Raw genomic sequence first — 26,243 nt, 5'->3', positions numbered from 1 at the left:
TCATCAATTTGTATGCCTGAAACAGATTTTCAACCTGTTCGACATAGTCTGCTGCCTTATAGTTGCCTAGAAAGATACAAACGACATTCTTGAAGGCTATCCACGCAACACATTCTTTACCTTGCAGAAGACCATCAAAGTGGTTGTCCATCACAGCTCAGATTTGTGGGCCAACGAAAACACCTTCTTTTATCTTGACGTCACTTATGCGTGGAAACATTTGCCGCAAATAATCAAAGGCTTTACTTTGCTTGTTCATTGCCTTAATGAAGTTTTTCATCAGTCCAAATTTGATGTGCAAAGGTGGAAGAAATATCTTACTTGGATCCACCAATGGGTCATGCCCTTCTGCCCTGGAACCAACTTCTTGCGGAGAGGCCAGACTTTTCTGACGTATTGTGAATCTCTTGCTCGACTAACCCACTCACAAAGGAAGCAACAATACTTGGTATAACCAAGCTGCAGACCCAGTAGAATTGCAAGTACCTTGAGATCACCACACAAATTAGAGTTGTACTTCAAGTACGCAATGTGGTTCATCAATAACTGCATGTTCTCACACGTTTCTTTCATATGAATGGCATGTCCGACAGGTATTGATGGGTAGATATTGCCATTGTGCAGCAAAACAGCCTTCAAACGTAAGATTGATGAATCAATAAACAATCGCCATTCTATTGGATCGTGGTCACATCTTAGAGCACAAAACAATCCATTGATGTCACAGCAAAAAGTCAGACTGTCTACTTGGTTGAAATATTTTGTCAAATCTTCATGTCGGCTGTGAAATACTGAAATTTTCATATCAGATGACAAGATTCCATCCTTGCAACCTTCGATAAAGCCAAATCTCTGACCAGATCGTTCAGCTCTGACTGAGATATTAAATGAGGATTGCTGGATGTTGATGGCACAGAGTCAGGATCAGCTGCAGTTTCCATCTGCGATGGCTTGCCATCATCGCCTACCGCCTCATCATCAAGTGTCCACACCTCTGACGGTTTTGGAACAGGAAGACTTTCATCATGCGGCACTGGTCTCATTGCCAATTCAAGGTTTGGGTACTCTGGTTCATTGGTGAATATCCTGACACATTCGTCATGCAGAAGTAACAGTCAGTTATATGATCTTTCTGTTCCCTCCATATCACTGGATTGGCAAACGGCATGGATGGACGCACACCTTTCAGCCAAGCTTGCAGACTACTGGCGCAAGATGCGCAACATATATGAGGAGCCCATGCTCTGTCCTGGTCAACAATTTTGCACCCGAAGTATAACTCGTATGCCTTCTTAATGAGTGCAGTCTTACTCCTTTTCTGTGCTTTGAGTAAACTCACCACAGATGTAAGAAAACGTGTCACGGCTATTACGACATAGGCGCAACATTTCATAAAGTATATGAAATTAAATCCACAAGCTTTAAACTCAACAGTTATAGCGATATGATTCGCTCATTCTCACAGACGTTGCATAGGAGACTACTCATTGCTGCTGCTTATATAAGGCTACATCATCATGGAAACAAGTTGGAATCTTGTAGCTGAGCTGGGGCTTGCCCGAGCAAGTTCTGCCATGATCAGGCAGAGTTTCTTGATGTATTTTTTAAAAAGTTAGTTTCTGTTACATGTTATGTTGCTTATGGCCGTCAAAAATATGACATGAATTTTAAAAATCATAAAAACTACTGTCCAGCAAGAAAATATATGTTCGCAAGATTATGATTTAAAATTTCACAATTATTATAACACAAAATTGGCTGTTTCTCAAAAACCTTATGTGATGTACAAATTTCGAAGTAATATCTGTGATCAGCATCAAAAAATCTCTTTGGAACACCAAAAAGCCTGAAGGAAACAAAAACTTTGTTTACCGGTGTAATTTGTGATGATTATCAGTAAATGTATTTTGAGATACTATATGTAACCAAGAAAACAAAAGAATGCTGTTTTTGGCATCACATTTTTGGTCAATGTTACAATATGATGGGAAATAACCACTCAAAGTTGCGGAACCAACTACAGTCCCAGAGACAATGAATTGTGGCATTATCTTATCCAAACTTCAAACATTTACTAGACTTTGCAATACCAAATTTAAAAACTCACAGTGGTGAAAGTCATCCTATACATAATCCTCAACTGTAGTTCATGCAGTACATTTTTTTGTAGTTTTATATACAGAGACATTAATAGTATACATATCCTCTTAGTAATTTGAACTTGGAAATCTTTTTCCCAAATATCTGCTAATGCAAGAGATATCTTGTAATCTTCAGCATTGTGTAAAAATGTTTAAAGAGTAAATAATGTACCTTTACCAGCTTTATATAGTGCATCAGCCTCTGAAATGCTGGTGAAAAATATTTAGAAAAAAATAACTTGAATATTTTTACAATGTGATTTCTTAACTGAAGATAAGCGATCTTTCTTCTGAAAGCCCAGTTTTAATAAACAGTAGTCAAATGATTGTATATGTCCTGTTTGATATCACCACATCCTGCTTCTAAAACCTGAAACATTGGATACATGTCACCTGGTGAGAATAATAAATTACCTCTAAAAGGCAAATAATATGAAAATTCACAAGAATCTTCTCAAAGTTCCACACAAATCTGGCAGCCTTCACAAGCAAGGAACTTAATAAACACTCTAGTAGCTCATTTCTTGTCTCATGCAAAAGAAATGTCAAATTTATATGAAAAGTAAATCGTAGCTCCATATCCAGATTTGAGAAATTATTTTTATTTATTAACCAGTCTCCTACAAATCTTAAGAAATATGCCATATTATAATATCTAAAATTTAGAAAATCATACCTCCTTCACCCCTGGGTGCTATTTATTTGGAAAGTTGTAATCTGACTCTTAACATTTCCACAAAACCTTTACACATATAGCATTCATAATGTTGATATCTTTCCTAAATAAGTTCCAGAGGCAACATGTGCAACATATTTAATACTTTCAGAAAGAAGACCATCTTTATGAGAACAATTCTACCTTGAAGCAATAGGGGGAACTCCATCCAACTCAGCAATTTGTTCTTAAAGACTGACAACAAGGGGGAAATATTACATGATGTGAGACATCATCCCTAGTGTTCCCTTATTTACTGGTGCAGGATCAGGCTAGATGCCTGGTCCACTTTATATCCACTGAGGAGAATATGCTCTATGAATGGGATCCTGCGGGGCAGGTGGGGCTCAGAGGGTGTAGCCAGAGACTGGGGAATAAGAGCTGGGATCCAGGTGAAGATAACCAGACCAGGCCTGAAGTCTCTGCGAGGAAAGCAGCTCTTGTATGCAATAGTGTCCAAACCTTGAGCTGAGATGAAGCAACACACTAAGTAAAGAGAGTACCCTGTCTTAGGAGAAGACAGTCTACTATTGTGCATGTGTGAAGTTGTGAATAAAGAACATGTTTTAAGAAAGGCTGAAGTCAGTCTAATTTGTTTCCAGGCCTGTGGGAATCACCACTCATTCCCACACATGAATAACAAAACTTAGGTTTTTTGTGAATTGGTCCTAGATATTTAATAGTATCAGCTGCAAATCACAAAGGAAAATTCCCCACCCAACAGATAACATCCCTGAAATATCTAGTGCCTCTGATTTTTCTGTTTTATTTAAAGCCCAAAAAACTATGTGACAAAGAAGATTGTTTTGAAGAGAAGCTAATGTAACCTTTTTTTTCTTAGGTGTATATACTGTCTCCAAGGGCACACAAAAGTATTTATTATTCTGGGGCTGTCTCCACTAATGCTCTTACCCTCTTGCTTGTCCCCAAAGTGTGGGTTATTTTTATAGGGGTAAAGGAAGACCACTTTGGCCCAGGAGGTGAAGTGAATCCTTCCTATTGTGTGTATATCTCTCTGGTAACTTTTGTGATTGAATGTAGGGAAAGGCAAGCTGGACAGAGATCTGGGTGTTCAAATTAAATTTACTGATCCTTCAAAGTGTAATCATCATCCAAAATAAATCCAAATGTTTGAGATTTACAACTATCTTAATTTACACTGCTCTCTCTTGCTATGGGTATGTGTCCTGTTTCTCTGGTTCCTGAAATGTGGCTTATCAGTCCTCTACTCAGTGCATGTGTTGTCCCAGTAGGCCAAGGAAATCCTACTGGTGTGGAATTCCCTAAAACCCAGAAAAAATCTACCTGAGTCCAAATGTCCTGGCCTCTTTGGAATGGAGATCCTGCTGAGGGTCCCCAGATCTTGCTCCTCCTTCTGAACTTCTGATGAATGTGACTTCTTTGAAGGAAAAGTCTGATGCAAGCAGGAAGCCAATTGTACAGCCCAGCTTCCCTGTGAGGAGGAGTGGATCAAAACCCTCCTCACAACACAAAGGGGAAAACCATCTTCACTGCCAAAGTCTTTCTGGCTGGGGTCATGCTGTCACTGATCTTGCTTCTACTCTGGATTATAAGGGTATTCACAGGTCTTCAGCGCTCTGTCCCCCAGATCCAGGGTATGACCTTCACCAAAAGGGTGCAGGAATCAAACCAGTCAACTCTCACAAAAATAGCAAAAATCTTAACATAAACTCTATAAAAAGGAGGTAAATACTCACAGGCAGGGAGTGCACTGCTTAGAATTTCCTCGGTGACAAAAGTATTGAATGGGATGAGTAAGCCTCACTCAAAATCAGGAGAAACACAAAATAGCTCCTCACTCCTCAAACACTAACTCAAATTGACCACACCGCTCCTACTCCTAGTTCCCCGTCCACCCCCCAAGAAGACTGAGACCACCAATCACAGCCAGTCTCAAGAGGAGGTGCTACTAAGCTGTAAATTCTCTGGGCAGGAATCTAGGGCCATCTAGCGGCTGACCAGAGGAGTCTCCACACAAAAGAATATCAGCATAAGGAAGCACCTGACTAGTAATACTTTTTTCTTTTTCCAATTTAATAACCAGAGGTTCTAATGTCAGTAAATAATAAAAGGGGCAGGGGAGATTCCTGTCTAATACCTCTTGACAAGTCAAAGAGTTCTGATAGGGCACCACTGGCAAAAACTTGTGCTGCAGGATTGGAGAAAAGAACTTTAATATAATCAAAAATAGACCCTTCAAATCCATATCTAATAAGCAGAAATGAACAAAATACACTGTCAAATGCTTTCTTAGCATCAAATCCTATTAGTCATGGGCCTTTAACCTCCCCTTACATACATGCTTATCATACCAATAGCAGTCTACACATGTTGGAAGAAGATCCCTTCCCATGAACAAATCCCAACTGCCGAAGTGTGGCAAGTAGTTAACCAAGATATAAAAATCTTTGCTACAACTGGACCTCCCTCTATAAGACTCTAATAGTCAAATCTCTCCCTTATTTAGGGATGATTGCAATAGCATTTTTAACATGTTCCTCTTTTAGTCATTTCCTCAGAAACCTCGCAAGCTATCTGATATCTGTTCATTCAAAATCTTTTAGAAACTGGCATCCAGTTCATCTGAGCTTGCTCATTTGAAATTATGTAACTTTTTAATAATCCTAGAAATTTCCAGTGCAGTAATTGGAATATTGAGTTTCTCTAATTCCAATTATGACAAGGCAGGAGTCTCAAATCTGCATAAATAAATTGTTTCTATATTTACTGTTTCTGCCATATATAACGTTTTGTAAAATTCCTGAAGTATCACAAATTTTTCTTGCTGAATTATGAACAATAACCTGATAATCTCTCATATTTATTTATTTATTTCTAGTTTTAGTTTTTATATACCGATCTTCTTGCATTAGATACAAATCAAACCGGTTTACAAGGAACAAAAAACTGCCTGTAAGGTGATGCATGGAACCAAGAACATACAGTATAATAAACTGGGCAAAATAGTTATTTATTTATTTATTTATTTATTTAAAAGTCTTCTATACCGATGTATACAAGGAACAAAAAACTGCCTGTAAGGCGATACATGGAACCAAGAACATACAGTATAATAAACTGGGCAAAATAGTTATTTATTTATTTATTTATTTAAAAGTCTTCTATACCGATGTTAGTCGAAACATCACCTTGGTTTACATGGAACAAAAGCAACGGAAATTACAAGTAAGGGGTACAAAAAACCATAAGGAGAGCAGAGAAGCATAGGAACAAACAACAAGTGAACTATAATGTCATAAGAACAAGGTCATAGTCAAATTCAGGTCATGATCCATCACAATTCAATATTCATCAAGGGTGTTGGGGAAAGGCTTGTTTGAATAGCCAGGTTTTGAGCTGGGCTCTGAATTTGGTGATGCAAGGTTCAAGTCTGAGGTGGGTTGGGAGTGAGTTCCAGTGCATAGGTCCAGCAATGGAGAGCGCCCGATCCCTTGTAGCTGCAAGGTGTGCTTTCTTTAGGGATGGCACATGGAGGGACCCTTTGTTAGTGGTCCTTGTTGGTCGATTCGAGCAGGCAAATTGGAGGGGATCTGCCAGCCAGTTGGAGTGATGGGAATATAAGGCTTTATGTATAATGGTCAGGGATTTAAAGAGGATACGGGAGGGAATAGGGAGCCAGTGTAGGTCCTTCAGTATAGGGGAAATATGGTCGTATTTGTGAGCGTTGAAGAGGGTTCTGGCTACAGTGTTCTGTAGCATTTGGAGGGGCTTTAAGGAGGAGTAGGGTAGGCCAAGAAAGAGGGAGTTACAGTAATCCATCTTGGATGCCAGTGTAGCCTGGATGACAGTGCGGAAGTCACTAGCGTGAAGGAGAGGTTTCAGGTTTTTTAAGACTTTAAGTTTGAAAAAACCCTCTTTGAGTGTGGCAGTGATATGTTTTTTGAAGTTCAGTTGTTGGTCAATTAGGACCCCCAGGTTCCTTGCGCAGGGCTGTGCATGATGAATCTTGATAGCAGAGTCAATTGAGAGTGCGGGATTAGTAGGGGAGTGATGGGATATGAGGAGGAGTTCAGTTTGGGCAGTGTTTAGAGCAAGGTGGAGGTTGGTAAGTAAGGAGTTGATGGCAGCTAGATGGTTTCCCCAGGATTCAAGGGTGTCAGATAGGGAGCCTTGAATGGGTATGATGATTTGAACATCATCAGTGTAGAGAGAGAATTTGAGGCCAAGTTCTGATAAGAGTTTGCACAAGGGGGTGAGGTAAATGTTAAAGAGGGTAGAAGAGAGGGAGGAGCCTTGGGGGACTCCTTGGGCGAGGGCGTAGTGGGAGGACTCAGCATTGCCTATTTCACGGTGAATTTCCTATTGTCGAGGTAGGATGAGAACTTAAGGGCTGTGCCGGAAAGGCCAATGTCGGTTAGGCGGGCAAGGAGGTGGGTGTGATTTATGGTGTCAAAAGCTGCTGAAATGTCCAGTAGAGCAAGAAGGTAGCTGTGACCTTGATCCATTCCCCTGAGTAAGTAGTCAGTCAAGGAAAGTAAGAGGGTCTCAGTGTTGAGGTGTTTACGGAAGCCAAATTGAGAGGGGTGGAGAAGGTTGTGAGTTTCAAGGAATTCTGTAAGTTGCGAGTTGACGACCTTCTCCATGATTTTTGAGATGAAAGGGAGATTGGAGATAGGGTGAAAGTTGGCGGGGTCCTTGGGGTCAAGTGCAGGTTTTTTGAGCAGTGGTTTGACCACAGCATGCTTGAGTGGGTCAGGGACAATGCCTGAAGAGAGGGAGCAATTGATAACATCTGCAATGGGTTTGGAAATGATGTCAGGTATGGTGAGTAGGGCTTTGGTGGGGATAGTGTCTGATGGATGAGTCGCAGGTTTCATCTTTTTGAGGATAGATGTGATTTCAGTGGATGAAACGAGTTCAAGGTCGTTAAAGGAGGATGAGAGTGGGACAGTGCCTGTAGCAGCTGGGAGCGAGGAGGGAGTAGAGGGAAATCGGAGAAGGATGGTTGCGATTTTGTCATGAAAGTAGCATCCCAGTTCTTCACATTTGCTGCTGGCTTCGCTGTCAGGAATGGGGGGGGATGTGTGTTTGGTAAGGGAAGAAACATAGGTGAAGAGGGCTTTGGGGTTATATTTGTAATCGTGGATTCTTAGGGCGTAGTAGTCTCGTTTGGCTTTAAGGGTGGCTAACCTGTAGAGATGTAGTGAGGATTTGAATATGGATGCTTTTTGCGGGGATGGGTCTTTACGCCATGTGCGTTCTTTCTGCCTGAGCTCATATTTCATTAGTTTGAGGTCTGGGGAGTACCATGGGTTTTGTTTTTTTGCAGATAGTTTAGTTTTATGTGTGGTGATAGGGCACAGTTTGTTTGCGATATCTAAGGTGATGTGGCTCCAAGAGTCTAGGGCTGTGTTTGGAGTTGAGCAGTTGAGTTTCAGAGAAGAGCTGGCAAAGGCTGAGGTGAGGTCCTCACTGGGGCAGGGTTTTCTGTAGGCAAAAGATGTGGTGGAGGGGGATTTGGATGGTTTGGGTATCTTTATAGAGATGGAGGATTTGACAATAGCGTGATCGGACCATGGGACAGGGGTACAGTGTGGTTTAGAGGGTAGGCTAATGCTGGAGTTGACAAAGAGGAGGTCCAGGGTGTGCCCTGCTTTGTGCGTGGGGGGAGGTGATAACTTGGGTAAAGCCGATGGCTTCGAGTGTGCTGAGGATGGCTTCACATGAGGTGGAGCGGGGGGTGGCATCAACATGGAGGTTGAAATCCCCCAGGATAATGGCAGGGGCATCGCTGTTGATGTTGTTGGAGATAAACTCTATAAGGGAAGAGGGGTTGTGTTCGAGAATGCTAGGGGGGGCATATACTAGGCAGACCTGGAGATTCTGAGATTTGAATAGCCCAATCTCTAATTTGTGTGGTGTGATGATTTTTACAGGTTTGAGATTCATGTGCTTTTTAGCAGCGAGGAGGAGACCACCGCCTCGTTTCTTCGGTCTTGGGATGGAGAAAAAGTCATAGGTGTCAGAAGGGAGCTGATTGAGGAGGACAATATCAGAGTCCTTGAGCCAGGTTTTAGTGACGGCACATATGTCTGGCTTATGGTCATCTAGTAGATCAGACAGTGTGACAGTTTTCTTGGATAGGGACTGAGCATTCATAAGCATGATGAAGAGGGTGGTGAGACCGAGGTGCTGAGTGAAAGGGGAGACGAGGATAGGGAGGAGGAAGAATCTGGGCTGGGTGGTTAATAGGGGGTAATGTGTTCTGTGGGAGGGGTGATGGATGCGTGGGATAGGGAGGCTGGAAATGCAGGTCATGGTGGGGGGATAAGGAGGAACGGGCATTGCTGTAGGCAGGGGGCAGATAGCAGGAGGAAATAAACAAACAGTGAGGTTGTGGTCACAAATAGTATATCGGTGTAAAGCGGTGACTGTAACAGTGAATTAATAGAGGTTGAAGCATATACAGCGGTGTCAGAAGAGTCAAGAGCAGATATTAAAGGTACATACACTAACAGCAAGCTGCAAAAGATAGAAGTCACCTGAGGCGTGTGAAGTTTTTGCTGAAAGTAGGTGCTTGGGCCAGGTAACCTTAATGGGTGCCTGGAGTCACAGAGCTGTTGGCAGACGGTGGAGCGTAGAGGAAGGGTCAAGCAGCGGTCAGGTCCTGTGGAGCAGCGGTACAACCGGAGGGTGCTCAGAGGGTGCACAAAGGGGCTGGCCCCTTTGTTGTGCTCCTTAGGTGCGCGACGCAGGCGCAAGATGGAGATTTAAAGGTGGATTTGTTTAGTTTCTGGGACGTCTTCCAGCTGGGGGAGGGGTTAACAGCCACGAGGTGGAGGAGGAGGAGAGGGTCCAATGGAGGGCTGGGTACAGGAGAAATCTCAATCCAAGCCCTGGATCCTGGCTTGGAGAGCAGTTCCACAAACAGAAGCAAGCAGAAATGAAGTTACCTTAAATTTAATTGACTAGGAAAACAATTTAAATTACATAGTCATACATGTCATAAAAGCGATCGATCCAATGGGTTGGGAATGGATCTATTAGGATAAAAAATAAGATAAGCAGAGGCCTAGGAATAGAGGAAAGACAAACAGTATAAGACTAAGGGGTGTCTGAGGGTCTCTTAAAAGGGATCATGGGTTAGCGAAAAAAGTGAGAAATGAGAGGGAACTTAAACCACCAAACCAAATTTGTGAAGAGAAATGAGCAGGGTTGAGTTGCAAAATAGAGAGACTGATTAGCTAAAATGCGGATTCTGGAAATGCAAGGTTGAATAACCATGTTTTTAGTTTTTTCTTGAAGGATATTGGGCAAGGGTCCTGTCTGAGGTCCAGTGGGAGATTGTTCCATTGAGTGGGTCCTGCGGTAGAAAAGGCCCTGTTCCTTAGAGACATTCTAGCTTGAGGGACGAAGAGAGTGCCTTGGTTTGCTCTTCTCATTGGTCTAGTGGGATTATTAGGGCAAACTTGGTAGATTAGATCAATTGGGGCAATGTTGTGTAGAGTTTTGTGCATGATGGTCAGCACTTTGTAGAGGATTCTATATTTGATAGGGAGCCAGTGAAGGTTGTAGAGAATGGGAGTGATATGATCCCTCTTTTTGGAGTTGGTTAAAATCCTGGCGGCTGAATTCTGTTACATCTGTAGAGGCTTAATGGTGATAGCTGAGAGCCCAAGCAATAACGAGTTACAGTAATCGATTTTGGTGAGTATGATTGCTTGCAGAACCAAACAGAAATCATAAAAGTGCAAGAGAGGTTTAAGCTTTTTAAGGACTTGTAATTTGAAGAAGCACAGGTGGCAGACAGCAGAAACCAGAGTCAGACCCGGAGTTGAGACGGGCAGCAAAGCAGGAATACCAGAGGACATACCAAAGTCAGGAGCCAGGAAGACGAGCCAAGGGGAGAGCAGGAGCAGGCGAGGACGGAGCAGGAATCAGGAACAAGCTGAAAGAGAGCAGGAATCAGGAACAAGCAACTCACTTCTCAGCAGAGACGACCCGTTGCAAGGCAAAGAATGGAACTCACAGCTGGCTTTAAATAGCTGAAGGTGTCTGACGTCATTCCCCGGGGTGGAGCTAAGTTTCCTGCGCTGGTCCCTTTAAATTCCAGGCCCCTGCACATGCCTAAGGGGCGGGGCCAGCAGCAGAGAGTTGGCAGCGTCACCCTCATGGAGGGAGCGCCGTGGGAAGGCCCCGAGAAGGCCCGAATGGGCACTGAGGATGCCGTGGTCAGTTGGAGCAACCCCGAGGTGGGGAGAGGGACCGGCTGCGGACCTCTGCGGACCAGAACTGCAACAACCGGGACTTCCTTCCACCCTGGACTTGGCACATCTCTTCACTTTCCATGTCTTTTACCTGCATGGTTTACCCAAGCACATACTGTCAGATAGAGGAGTCCAATTCACCGCAGGTACTGGCACTCCATCTGTAAGAAGTTTGGGTGGTATGCCTGATTACCCTATAGCCTATGACTCACAAGGCAATGGGCAAGCAGAACACATCAATCTTACCTTCAAGACTTTCTTCTGCTCTTACATCAATGAGCACCAGGATAACTGGTTCACCCTCTTACCTTGGGCCAAATTCTCCCATAACACTCATATTAATTTAGCTACTGGTTCCTCTTCTTTTCAGCTAGTCTATGGGAAACAACCTCTACCTCCACTGCCACTCCCTGTGACAGATCCATCTCCTTCAGCTCAACTATCCGATCAGATTGCATGAACTATGGGACTGGACCAATCAGTTGATTGAAAAGGCTACTGCCAGAGCCAAAAAAAAACAGTAGATGCCCGAATAAGACCAACTCCACAGTTCAAGGTAGAAGAGAAGCTGTGGCTAAGTACCCAGCATATATGCCTAAGGCTTCCCTCTATGTACCTGGCACCATATTACATATAGGGGCTTTCTCGGTACACTGGCAACTAGATCATGTCATATACCAACTAAGGCTACCGCCTACATTGAAGATCCACAATGTATTTCATATGTCACTGCTGAAACTGGTAGTTCTTTCTTGGCCCTCCAGAGTGCTGCCCAAATCACAGGATGTAGCCTTTGACAAAGATGCTGTGTATGAAGTACAAGAGGTTCTGGATTCTTGCTGGGGGGCAAAAAATTGAATACCTAATTTTGTGAAAGAACTAAAACTCAGGAGAAAATTCGTGAGAGCCAGCCTCAAACATCTTGGACCTTAGCTTCTTAAGACTCTTTCACCAGCAGTACCCCAAGAAATTCCAAGTCTCAAGGAGAGGGGGCTTAAGGGGGTTTCTGCTACAATTGGTGGTCCACATGCTGCTCCTGTGAACTGCCGCACTCACTTCCTGGCCAGGCCACCAATGCTGGCTTCAAATGCACCTGAAGTCCTCCTGTTCTCCTCGTGCTGGAATGCCACACTCCAGTGCACCCCCAGGACTCCATGCAGCAGGACGCCATGCTCATTCCTTAGGCACACATAGGCCCATCACCAATTGATTTAAAGGGCCCGCTGTGGAAAATGCCTCACGGCGCCCCTGGATTACATCACATGCATAGGCATATAAAAGACCTTCACTGGCCCTGCTTCACTGCCTCAGCAACAGGTCCAACTACTTGCCATACTGTGTGTTGCTCCAGCGATTTTCCTTTGTTCCAGCTTGTCTTCAGTTCATGTCGAGTCTGTCTTCACCTTTGTGCCTGCTTGTTCTTCTCCTTGCCCACCTGCCTATCTGTCCCCCTCGCTACCCTGGGATGGATACCTGTTTTTTTCCTTGGCTTGGATTCTGGATACATTTGACCACTGCCTGCCTCTGACCATTGCTTGGATCATGGATACTCAGACTGCTACCTGCCTACAACCCTAGCCATCCAAAGACTTTCTCTTCTGCCACCAGCAGAGACACCGCCTAAGTCCTGCCGGTCCTGGTACCCAAAGGCTTAACCTGAGAGGAGCAAAGTCTGGTAGAGATGAAGGTTCTGGCAAATAAAATGGACATTGTCATAATGCCTCTGTATCGCTCAATAATAAGATCGCAACTTGAATCCTGTGTGAAATTCTGGTTACCCCATCACAAAAAAGATATAGTTGCACTAGAGAAAGTACAGAGAAGGGTGACCAAACCGATAAAGGACAAGGAATTTATTTATTTATTTACAATTTTTTTTTATACTGCATATAGCAGAAAAACTGTGCTATGCGGTGCGCAGCATAAAAAAAAATAAAATCAAGTAATTAACATTTCCAACAAAATGATGCATAACAAAATCTAAGTAAACAAAATCAAATAATTAACATTTCAAATAATGGCTCCCCTATGAGGAAAGGCTATAGAGGTTATGCCTGTTCAGCTAAGAGAAGAAACGGCTAAGAGGGGATATGATGATTGTCTACAAAATCATGAAAGGACTTGAATGGTAAATATGAAATGGTTATTTATCCTTTCGGATAATACAAGGACTGGGGGCACTCCATGAAGTTAGCAAGTAGCACATTTAAAACAAATTGAAGAAAAATATATTTTACTCAATACACAGTTAAGCTCTGGAATTCATTGCTAGAGGATATGGTTAAAACATCTAGTGTAGCTGGGTTTAAAAAAATGTTGGATACGTTTCTGAAGGAAAAGTCTATAAACTGCAATTAATCAATCGGGAATAGCCACTGATTGTTGCCAGCATTAGTAGCATGGGGTTTATTTAATGTTTGGGTACCTGCCAGTTTCTTGTGATTTGGATTGGCCACTGTTGGGGACAGGATGCTGGGCTTGATGGACCCTTGGTCTGACACAGTATGGCATATCTTATATTCTTATGTCTCTGCCTCTCTTGGGTCCACCTTCCAATGGTAGGATCTTGCAAGGCTCCTCCCTGCAGGTAGAGCCAATCCTGCCTTGGTCCAAGGGTCCACACACACACACAGAAAGGAATTTAGAATAAAACAGAGAATGTCATAATGCCTCTGTATTGCTCCATGGTGAAACCTCACCTAGAGTACACTGTGCAATTCTGGTTACCACATCTCAAAATAGATATAGTTGAACTGGAAAAGGTACAGAGAAGGGTGACCTAGCTCGTCCTTTAATTTATAGGCAGGTGCCACTTTCACACTAAAAAAAAAAAAAAAAAAAGTCAGCCTTTTAACTTCACTTCACGAATTCCCCACACCTTATTGAGAGTTTGATCATTCCCCTGTAGGCCACTACCAGACATATAGTGAATTCACTAATACATTTAAAGGACGCTAATTAGACACATTAGCAACCTAAAACTTAACAAGGAAATTAACAAATTTGAGATGAAGGCAGCAGTCCAGCAGCAAGAGGGGGGCTTTCCAGTCTTTTGCATCGAGTGTCACATGTATGATTTTTTTAACCCACCAGTGAGAAATTGTACATGTGCATCGCATGCACAGAGTTCCTGTCTCTCAGAGAACAAGTCCGATCTCTGGAGGCTAGAGTGGCAGACCTGGAGGAGCTGAGACAGACAGAGAGGGATATAGATGAGACCTTTAGGGACATAGTAGCCAAGTCCCAACTTCAGACTGGCAGCCCTGTTGCTGCCTTGGAGGAAGAAGGTCTCATTATCAGAGAACATCAATCTGGTGCAACAGGAAAGGATCCTGTAGCAAGGACCTGCCCTTCAGGTGGTGCATTGTCCTTTCGCACCGAGGATGTGTCTCCAAGGGCTACTGCCCAGGAGGGAAGGGTTAGGTCAGCCGTCATAGTTGGTGATTCGATTATTAGGAAGGTAGACAGCTAGATGGCTGGTGGGCGTGAGGATTGCCTAGTAACTTGCCTACCTAGTGCGAAGGTGGCAGACCTCAAGCGTCACCTAGATAGGATTTTAGACTGTGCTGGGGAGGAGCCGGCTATCGTGGTACATGTGGGCAGCAACGACATAGGAAAAAGTGGGAGGGAGGTTCTGGAAGCCAAATTTAAGCTCTTAGGTAGAAAGCTTAAATCCAGAACCTCCAGGGTAGCATTCTCTGAAATGCTCCCTGTTCCACACGCAGGTCACCAGAGGCAGGCAGAGCTCCGGAGTCTCAATGCGTGGATGAGACGATGGTGCAAGGAAGAGGGATTCAGTTTTGTAAGGAACTGGGGAACCTTTTGGGGAAGGGGGAGTCTCTTCCAAAGGTTTGGGCTCCACCTTAACCAGGATGGAACCAGACTGCTGGCGCTAACCTTTAAAAGGGAGAAAGAGCAGCTTTTAAACTAGAGCAAAGGGGAAAGCCAACAGTCGCTTAGAAGCGCGTGGTTCAGAGGAAGGTATCTTCAAAGGTTACTAATGACGCATTAGAATTAGGGCATCCAAAAAGTGATGTTCCAATAATAAGAAAAGTAGTTTAAGTGCCTGTAGCTAAAAATTCACCTGAGTTAAACAATTCTAACTTATCCCTATCAATTAAAAAGCAGAATGAAAATACAAACAAAACTTTGAAATGTTTGTATGCTAATGCCAGAAGTCTAAGAAGTAAGATGGGAGAATTAGAATGTATAGCAGTGAATGATGACATTGATTTAATTGGCATCTCAGTGACATGGTGGAAGGACAGTGCTATACCTGGGTACAAATTATATCGCAATGACAGAGAGGAGCACCCGGGAGGCGGTGTGGCGCTTTATGTCCAGGATGGCATAAAGTCCAACAGGATAAACATCCTGCATAAGACTAAATGCACGATCAAATCTTTATGGGTAGAAATCCCTTGTGTGTTGGGGAAGAGTATAGTGATTTGAGTATACTACCGTCCACGTAGCAAAGATGGTAAGACCGATAATGAAATGCTACGAGAAAGTAGGGAAGCTAACCAAATTGCTAGTGCAGTAATAATAGGAGATTTCAATTACCCCAGTATTGACTGGGTAAATGTAACATCGGGACATGCTAGAGAGAGAAAGTTCCTAGATGGAATAAATGACAGTTTTATGGAGCAATTGGTTCAGGAACCAACGAGAGAGGGAGCAATTTTAAAGATCTAATTGTCAGTGGAGCACAGGATTTGGTAAGAGAGGTAACGGTGGTGGGGCTGCTTGGCAATAGTGATCATAATATGATCAAATTTGAATTAATGACTGGAAGGGGGACAGTAAGCTCCACGGCTCTTGTGCTAATCTTTCAAAAGGGAAACTCTGATAAAATGAGAAAAATAGTTAGAAAAAAAACTGAAAGGAGCAGCTACAAAGGTAAAAAGTGTGCAAGAGACGTGGTCATTGTTAAAAAATACAATCCTAGAAGCACAGTCCAGATGTATTCCACACATTAAGAAAGGTGGAAGAAAGGCAAAATGATTACCGGCATGGTTAAAAGGCGAGGTGAAAGAAGCTATTTTAGCCAAAAGATCTTCATTCAAAAATTGGAAGAAGGATCCAACAGAAGAAAATAGGATAAGTCGTAAGCGTTGGCAAGTTAAATGTAAGACATTGATAAGACAGGCTAGGAGAGAATTTGAAAAGAATTTGAAAAGAAGTTGGCCATAGAGGCAAAAGCTCACAGTAAAAACTTTTTAAAATATATCCGAAGCAGAAAGCCTGGGAGGGAGTCAGTTGAACTGTTAGATGATCGAGGGGTTAAAGGGGCACTTAGAGAAGATAAGGCCATCGTGGAAAGATTCAATGATTTCTTTGCTTCGGTGTTTACTGAAGAGGATGTTGGGGAGATACCCGTTCCGGAGAAGGTTTTCATGGGTAATGATTCAGATGGACTGAATGAACCAAATCACGGTGAACCTAGAAGATGTGGTAGGCCTGATTGACAAACTGAAGAGTAGTAAATCACCTGGATTGGATGGTATATATCCCAGGATTCTGAAGTAACTCAAAAATGAAATTTCAGATCTATTAGTTAAAATTTGTAACCTATCATTGAAATCATCCATTGTACCTGAAGACTGGAGGGTGGCTAATGTAACCCCAATATTTAAAAAGGGCTACAGGGGCGATCCGGGAAACTACAGACCAGTTAGCCTGACTTCAGTGCCAGGAAAAATAGTGGAAAGTGTTCCAAATATCAAAATCACAGAACATATAGAAAGACATGGTTTAATGGAACAAAGTCAGCATGGCTTTACCCAAGGCAAGTCTTGCCTTACAAATCTGCTTCGCTTTTTTGAAGGAGTTAATAAACATGTAGATAAAGGTGAACTGGTAGATGTAGTGTATTTGGATTTTCAGAAGGCATTTGACAAAGTTCCTCATGAGAGGCTTCTAGGAAAAGTTAAAAGTCATGGGATAGGTGGCGATGTCCTTTTGTGGATTACAAACTGGCTAAAAGGAAACAGAGAGTAGGATTAAATGGACAGTTTTTTCAGTGGAAGGGAGTGGGCAGTGGAGGGTCTCAGGGATCTATATTGGGACCCTTGCTTTTCAATATATTTATAAATGATCTGGAAAGGAATATGACGAGTGAGGTAAACAGATTTGCAGATGATACAAAATTATTCAGAGTAGGTAAGTCAGAAGCGGATTGTGATAAATTGCAGGAAGACTTTGTGAGACTGGAAAATTGGGCATCCAAATGGCAGATGAAATTTAATGTGGATAAGTGCAAGGTGATGCATATAAGGAAAAATAACCCATGCAATAGTTACACAATGTTAGGTTCCATATTAGGAGCTACCACCCAAGAAAGAGATCTAGGCATCATAGTGGATAACTCATTGAAATTGTCGGTTCAGTGTGCTGTGGCAGTCAAAAAAGCAAACAATGTTGGGAATTATTGGAAAGGGAATGGTGAATAAAACGGAAAATGTCATAATGCTTCTGTATCGCTCCATGGTGAGACCGCATCTTGAATACTGTGTACAATTCTGGTCGCCATATCTCAAAAAAGATATAGTTGTGTTGGAGAAGGTACAGAGAAGGGCGACCAAAATGATAAAGGGGATGGAACAGCTCCCCTATGAGGAAAGGCTAAAGAGGTTAGGACTGTTCAGTTTGGAGAAGAGACAGCTGAGGGGGGGATATGATAGAGGTGTTTAAAAACATGAGAGGTCTAGAACATGTAAATGTGAATCAGTTATTTACTCTTTCAGATAATAAAAGGACTAGGGGGCACTCCATGAAGTTAGCATGTGGCACATTTAAAACTAATCGGAGAAAGTTCTTTTTCACTCAACGCACAATTAAACTCTGGAATTTGTTGCCAAGGGATGTGGTTAGTGCAGTTAGTGTAGCTGGGTTTAAAAAAGGATTAGATAAATTCTTGGAGAAGTCCATTACCTGCTATTAATTAAGTTGACTTAGATAATAGCCATTGCTATTACTAGCAACAGTAACATGGGATAGACTTCGTTTTTGGGTACTTGCCAGGTTCTTATTGCCTCGATTGGCCACTGTTGGAAACAGGATGCTGGGCTTGATGGACCCTTGGTCTGACCCAGTATGGCATGTTCTTAATGGCTCCCTTTGAAGAAAGGCTAAAAAGATTAGGGCTGTTCATCTTGCAGAAGAGACAGCTGAGGAGGAATATGATAGAGATCTATAAAACTATGAGTGGAATAAAATGTGTAAATGTAAATGAGTTACTTACTCTTTCAAAAAATACCAAAAGTAGTGGACACTCCATGAAGTTAATTAGTAGCACATTTAAAACAAATCTTAATTTTTTTTTTTTCATTCAGTGCACAAACTGTCAAATTCATTGCCAGAGGATTTGATAAAGGCAGTTAGTTTTGCTGAGTTTAAAAAAGGTTATATGTGTTCCTGAAGAAGTCTATAAACTCTAATTAACCAGATAGACTGAGGGAAAGCCACTACTTTATCCCTGGGCATTAGCAGCATTGGCTTTATCTACCAGGTACTTGTGACCTGGATTGGCCATTGTTGGGGACAGGATACTGGGCTTGATGGACCCCTAGTTTGACCCAGTTTGGCAATTGTTATATTCAAAAGTATTTCCACAATAGAGCACTTAATAGAGAAGGTGAGACAACCCGCCTGAAGGGAGAAGCTCACAATTCTCAAATGCCAAAGTAGCATATTGTCTAGCAAACCTTTCACAAGCTTTAGAGGAAATTGACCATAAAGACAACCCCTAGCCTTACTAGCCAATAAAATAGATGTATTCTTATTACAGCTCATTGTGTCAAAATTATCCAAATTCTGACATAAAATCTCACCAGACTCTCCCCAAATAATATCCCAGCCCCACGTGGCTGCTTTCTACAATCACAGCGCTAAACTTATTCCCTTTTCTACTCCCTTCCTCCTCAGCTCTCTTCAGTTTTGCCAAAAGACAATAAAACTGTTGTGATGCAGCATATCTGAGATATCCTGAATATGGCTACTCTCTTTATCAATCAAGAAATATACTGTTTTAAAAAGCTCTTCATCACTGTTATCAGCCCTCTCAATCCGGGTCACATTAAATTTTTTCTTTATACCTATAATAGACTATAATGATTTGCAGCCTTATGCAATAAAACTCTATCCCCAAACATTGCTTTCTAACCTGTACATGTATTGTCCCTGCTCATAAAGAGCTGGTATAAACCAAGGAAGGGTGGCTCTAAACTTTTTTGATCACATATAACACTTAACCCATTCCTCTTCTAAATCCCCAATTGACCCATCTTGAGTATCTAGTAAGCATTTCAACAACTATGTGTAAAAGATCTTCTGGTCAAATGTTCCCTGGGACTTGCTATCTTCGTGCCTCACACAAAAATAATCTAAATTAGGTAAATGAGAACTATAAAACCAAATGGAATACAGGTCATGCCCACCACAACTTCCTGCATGCACCAAAACTGAATTTTGATTGTGCAGATCCAGCAGTGCCATATTGTTCTGGTATAACTGCAGAGGACTGTGAAGGTGATCCCAGCAGGGGCAGTTCAGCAGCGGTAGTGAGAAAAGCATCAATACTGACCTGACAGAAAAAATACAATAGATAGAGAAAAAGAAAACGAGAACAGAAAGAAGGGCTTCCATGGCATGATAGTCCTGCAAACTTAAGAAGGAACTCCCTATATTGTGAAAAAATTTACATTATTTCTTTCTGTTCTCAGCTTCTCCATAGTTATCACATCCTATATCCTCTACTTTAGGAAATTTGGAAGGCAAGTTGTTTTTTCTACTCAGCTGTATTGTACCAAAACACTGCTGACAGAATATACAAAATCAGAGTGGAGAGGAGGTTTTGTTATGGGTTATTGGGAATGTTAACTTCAGTTTATATTTTGATATCATATAATATTTTTATTATGATATATTTTATTATGTTGTATTTTATTGTTTGATGGAGAACTTATTGTGTTAATTGGGAGTGAGTATTTTTTGCCTGTGTTTAATATATGTTGCATTGGTGTATTGCAGTGTTTGGGTGAAAACTGCTTTGGGTTCCCATTTATTAAAAGGGGCAGCATACAAGTATAGATAGAAAAGGTCAGACCAAGGCACTTCCTGGGCCTCAGCCAACAATGAACTTCCAGGCGAACATCACTCTCTTAAATAAAACTATTAACAATGTATACCTCAAGATGCCTTTGCTTTCTTCTGCCATTCCAGTATTTTAGATATTTTAGATAGTTAATTTTTTTTTTTGTTAGGTTGAACTGCTATAGTCTCAGGAATTTGAACACTTTACATATCCCCACATATAACTTGCAGGTAATTTTTAAACCCTGCAGCAAGCTTATTTTGTACCCATGGGCCTGCAAGCAAATTTTCAGATAGAAACTCTTACATGGAGTTTCCCTTTGAAAATTCAGCGCTGGCCGACACTGCAGGTGCAGAGTTGGTGCTTAAACTGTGAGGAGGTAATTTTACATTTGGAGAGAATGGCAATTTTCAACCACTGATTTTTACCCAGATAATTGCTTAGTTACTTCGTTAAAATGTTTTGAAAATTGCCCTCCCCATGACTTCATATGTATTTAACATGGTTCCTCAAACTGAGAGAGAACAATTTGGTTTTCAGCTTGAAACTATCCAAAAACAATTTTTAAATATTCTGCTCATCTAATTAATTGAAGGTTTATCTTTAGAACAGGCCTATTTTATATTTTTAGGCTCATATATTAATTCTGTGTTTCCTTGTTTAAACAGCAAATGCGACAGAAAAGCAAGCAGCAAGCTAAAATTGAAGCCACACAAAAACTTGAGCAAGTAAAGAATGAACAGCAACAGCAGCAACAGCAGCAATTTAGTTCCCAGCAACTTGCAAACCACTCTGGTAGTGATACACCAAACAGTGGGATACAGAGTCCTTTAACACCTCAACAAGGAAATGGAAGCATGTCTCCTGCACAACAGACATTTAACAAAGACTTATTTTCAAAGCAGCAAATACCCGCTCCTCCTCCAACATCTTCAGATGATGTATTCCTAAAACCACAAGCTCCAGCACCCACACCAGCCAGAACACCTATACATGAGCAACTTTTTGTAGCCCAGGCCTCTCAACCACATTCACCACAGATGTTTTCTCCAGGCTCTAATAATTCCAGACCATCTTCACCAATGGATCCATATGCTAAAATGGTAGGAACACCTAGACCATCTTCTGTGACTCAAAACTTTATCAGAAGAAATTCAGTTTCATCAGTGGATATATGTACTTCAGCAGCCATATCCAGACCTCTTCAAGTTAGTGAAACAAGTGGAAATAGGCCATCACCTGTCAGAGATTCATGCTGTTCATCTCCAGTTAATGACCCCTATGGAAAATTACCAGATACCCCAAAACCTACAGTAGCAGCTGATCAATTCTCTAAACCTCTTGGAATTTCTAGGTCACCAATAAATATTGAACAATCAGGAAAAGTTCCTATAGTGACTGGAAGTAATGACCCATTCATGAAACCACCTAGGTCTGAAATATTTTCAAGACAATCAGTTGCACAAACTAGAATGACACCACCTGATCCATACACAAGGCCTCCTTTGACTCCTACTCCAAATATTATTGATAGTGCCTCTGGACCTTTTAAAACACCAATGCGTCCTTCTCAATCTTCACAAGATCCTTATGCATCCATGCCATCAACACCCAGACGCTTATCTGTAGAGGCATTTGAAAGATCTGTTTTAACATCAAGACCATTGGATAACTTTTCCCATAGTCAGTCCAATGATGTTTATAGCCAGCCACCTTTAACTTCCCATCCTGCAGTGAGTGATTCATTTGCACATCCACCAAGGATAATGCGACAGCACAATGACCCTTTCTCTCAGTCTGGTCTTATGTCAAGGCCAATTTCTCAGGATCCATATGCTCAGCCTCCTGGAACACCTCGTCCTATTCCTGATCATTATACTCCATCTGCCTCTACTCCTAGAACTACAGTAATTGATTCATACATCCAGCCACCACCTACACCAAGACCACTTCTACAGACAACTGACCCTTATAGTCAACCACAATCTACTCCTAGACCAGCTATGGGAGACCTTTTTGTACAGCCTATATTAAATCAGAGGCATCCTGATCCTTATATCCAACCACCAGGAACACCAAGGCCTATTGGTGATACATATTCTCAATCATCAGGAACTCCAAGACCCATCATTACTGATGCTTTTTCTCAGCCCCCAGGAATACCAAGACCTGTCATTGCTGATCCGTATCGTCAGCCACCAGGAGCTCCAAGACCACCAATTCCAGAGAATTTTATCAGGCCAATGATTAGACCAGGTTTATTGCCAAATCAAGATCCTTACCAGCAGTCACCACAAAGCAGAGAATTGCCGCCTCAGAGTACTTTTATAAGACCAACAGATCCATGTTCTCAAACTCTAAGAACAATAGGACCTGCCACATCAGATACATTTAGCCATGGCCCACTAGCCCCAAAACATGATCCCTATGATCAGGCACAAGTTACTCCGCAACTGCAATTCGGAGACAAATTTGGATCTAACCAGCTAACCCATGATGCGCTAGATCAGCAGAAAACTGGATCTGAAGGAAACTATGGTGCATCTACTAACTCTCCATTAAATACTCAAGGGCAGCAGTTTACCAGCATCTCTCAAGTTCCTGGTTCTTCATCAGATACAGGAGTGACTGATGCACAAAGCACTATAAATATACCAGAAGCAGAGGAAAAACTAAGACAGGTAAGAACAATTTATAACTGGCATTGCATTTCTCAACTGTCTACCTTATGCCAAATAACTTTATATAATTTGTTCATGTCTTGGGAATGGCATATTTTGTAAACCTCTGCTTTATAAGTTATGTTTTAGAGGAGAATTTCGAAAGGAGCATCTCTGTTGCTTTACCTGCAATCTTAAAATCTTTTAATGAGAGGTACAGCATCTGAGGGTTGGTTTATTTTTTCAAATAGTTTAACATTTCAAACCTTTTCTGAAGATAAACAGATATAAAGTTAAATTCTTGAATATAATTTATGGGAGAAAACTGGCAAAAGAAGCATGTATATCATTTAGGGGTAGATCATCAATTCTAGACATCTCCATTTGATGTCCCTTCATATCTTAACACTAATTACTCAGAGGCTCTTGTTAGACTGACAAATTTTATTGAGGCATAGGCTTTTAAGGACTAAAGGCCACTTCATCAATGGTCTTTAGTCCTCAAAAATGTATACCTCAATTAAATGTCTGTCTATAAGGTGCCACCAGCCTTCTGTCATTGTTTTTGCTACTACAGACTAACACAGCTTAACCTCTGGAAGTTTGCCAACTTTTGCAGTCTGAAAGTGGGCTTTCAGATCTGATTCCAAGCATTTTATGAGGTTAGTTATACAGCTTAATGATTGGAACTTATCTCTTAAAGGTGTGAACACACACATGAAATATGTCTCAACAAACTGACTTTCAAAAGGTCAATTAAAAGAGCTTGTGATTTTGTTAAAATATTTCATGTTCAAGTTTTCCATGTTTTAAAAAGTGTATTGTGATTAAATTTGCAAAATAGTATTAGCATTGGTTGTCAGGGATCTGAATATTCTACCGTATGCATCACTGCTTATTGATTTAGTTTATGTTTTTAAATAAAGTGTATGTACAGTCAATCACAAGTCAATAGTGGCCAGTTCAAAGGAGTAGAAGAAAACTGCCAAGCCAAAAAAAAAAAGTGCTTGGCATCTTATACTTACCTTTGGCCAGTGTTTCCCAACTAGTGTGCCTTCAGATCTCATCAAGTGTGCCACATTAAAGTCACCATTGCCTGATGCTCATATCCAGACCAGCACCTTGGCTGTGCTCTCAGCACCTCACATCAACAAGAAACACAAGCAGTGGCTCTTAAACATTTAGGAGCGCTTTTCTGAGAACATTCATACTTCCTCCTCTTAGCTACAGCATGATCCATGGAGTGTGGTACTTAATGGGCAGCATACAGGGCCTGGAGAGCCGGGCAAAGAGCCAGTCGGCACCATTTTGAAAAATGGCAGCCACCGGCTCCAAGAGCAGAGGAGTCACTCAGGGCAACTACCAGACTACCAGGGTGGGTTTGGTGAGTCTGGGGACAATGGAGAGAGGCTATATTTTAAGAAAGGGCAGGGGTTATGGGCAGGGTCTATTATTGGGGGTTTTCTTTTTAATAAATATTACCTTTTCTGCGGAAACAACCACTTCAAGAGGTGGTGGGATGGTGAGGCCCTGTTTTGCAATGTTTATTGGGGATACCAGTGCGAACTGCTTACAAATACTGCACACAAAAAAATGATAAAATATTTAAAAAAAAAAAATTTAGTATATGTTTCTATCATTTAGTTTAGAAAATGACATGAAACTACATAAACAATATCGTTGACGTCTGTCATTTCAACCAGCAGCACATCCATAATAAATATATAGAGAGAGATAAATACATATATAGATCTACATTTAATTTTATTTTTCCTGGGAATTTCATGTTATAACAAAAGGAAATCATTAGAAAAATTATTTTACACTTATTTTTCTCCTGTGTGTTTTAACAGTCATTTTTCTACTGATTTTTTTGTTATAACATTGTTTTAAAAAAAAAAAAAAAAATTGAAAACATAAAAAATATAAAGGCCAATATTTAAAGGCATTTAGTTGGATAACCTACAAATTATCTGGTTAAATGGCAATTTTTTTAATATTGAGTCCCTTATCCAGCTAAAATTTAGCCAGATAAAAAGGAGGCATTCCAGGGTGGTGTAAAGATATCCTGCTAATTTAGCCAATTTTTAACTGTAACCAGCTAAATTAACTGGATAATCTGCCATTTAACCAGATATCTTTAAACGATATCTAACTAAATGCTATTCTTATACTTTAAAAAAAAAAAAAATTCTTGACTGTTGATCTCCCAGCCTGATTATGATCTCCTACCACCCCCCTCACACACACTCACACACACACACACACACACACACACACACTCACTCACTCACTCACTCACACACAAATTATAATGACTCATATAGGCCAAGTCCACCCTGCCAATCCCTCCAATGAAAACAGTAAAAATTCAAAGTGAGACTTTTGGCACAAGCCCTTCCTGATAAATGAAACTAAAAACAAACCCCCCACCCTACCCATTTTCAGCTTTGGAATCGCATTACACTGCGATCCCGGGCACTTTCAGCAGTGCTCTGACAGTAGGCTGGAAGAATAAGCTATCCATGTTATAGTCCAGTGGCTAGGCTGGAAAATAATGCAGATAACTTTAAATTTATTTTCTTGTGGTGCTCTTCATCTCCTTAAGCCTGTGATTGCATGCTCATTTAATCTATTGAAATAATCCCCATTTTAGCAGTGGAATATTGCTCTTTGGTCAAGCTTACAGGATACATTCTCCATAGTATCATATGTAAACATAATTTGGTTATGATCTTATCTAAAATGGTTACAAATGAGCTTTAACTATTGTGGTTTCAGCTGAGAGATCAGGAACCTAGAGTAGAAATTGTTGGCAGATAAGGACCACTTGAACCATCCACTCTGCCCATTTATGCCTGCCTACTATATTCGTTTAAAAAAAATAGCTCATCTGAAACAAAAATTACCTTGCCTGAGAATTCCCAAAATGTTTGTGTATTTTCATTTTATTTTTAAAAAAAAATATGGCCCGCAGGGCCTCCCTGGTTCCTTCCAACCGTCCCTCTTCCGCCAAGACACTGGAGTCTGAGCCCATATCACTGGCCTGAGCCAAACTCAGCTAGGACCTCCTTTGACCCTTTCAACATCCCCCACACCACAGAAATAAGTCTGGCCTGGAAACATCCCCAGGCCTTTCTTATCCCATTCATAGGGGTCTTGACAGAAAAAGGAGGCATGACCTCATGCTTATATTTAAAAATGGCACCTAGCCTTTTAACTGGCATTCAAATGACATCAAAATGATACTGATCTTGGCCAGATAGTGCCATTGTCTTGTATGGCCATACCAATATATGGCATTTTGGTAGGGGTGAAAGGTCAGGAAGTAGCAATGGGAGCTTGGGGAGGCCCCATTTTTGATAGAAGAGTTGTTTTAGCAGA

At 41.4% G+C, this 26,243-nt stretch overlaps 1 protein-coding gene across 8 annotated transcripts in view; it reads left to right on the top strand.

The window, feature by feature from the left end:
- KMT2C (lysine methyltransferase 2C) overlaps window positions 1-26,243 on the top strand; it is a 979,844-nt gene that overhangs the window by 698,558 nt on the left and 255,043 nt on the right. For all 8 annotated transcript variants that reach the window (XM_029588444.1, XM_029588443.1, XM_029588442.1 and 5 more), the window contains one exon: window positions 20,868-22,880. In XM_029588444.1, coding sequence (XP_029444304.1) covers window positions 20,868-22,880 — 2,013 coding nt within the window. The remainder of the gene's footprint in view (window positions 1-20,867; window positions 22,881-26,243) is intronic.

This window comes from Rhinatrema bivittatum, chromosome 2 (genome assembly GCF_901001135.1).
Source record: "Rhinatrema bivittatum chromosome 2, aRhiBiv1.1, whole genome shotgun sequence".
NCBI classification, from domain to species: Eukaryota; Metazoa; Chordata; class Amphibia; order Gymnophiona; family Rhinatrematidae; genus Rhinatrema; species Rhinatrema bivittatum.
This window is presented reverse-complemented; position numbering and strand designations above follow the sequence as displayed.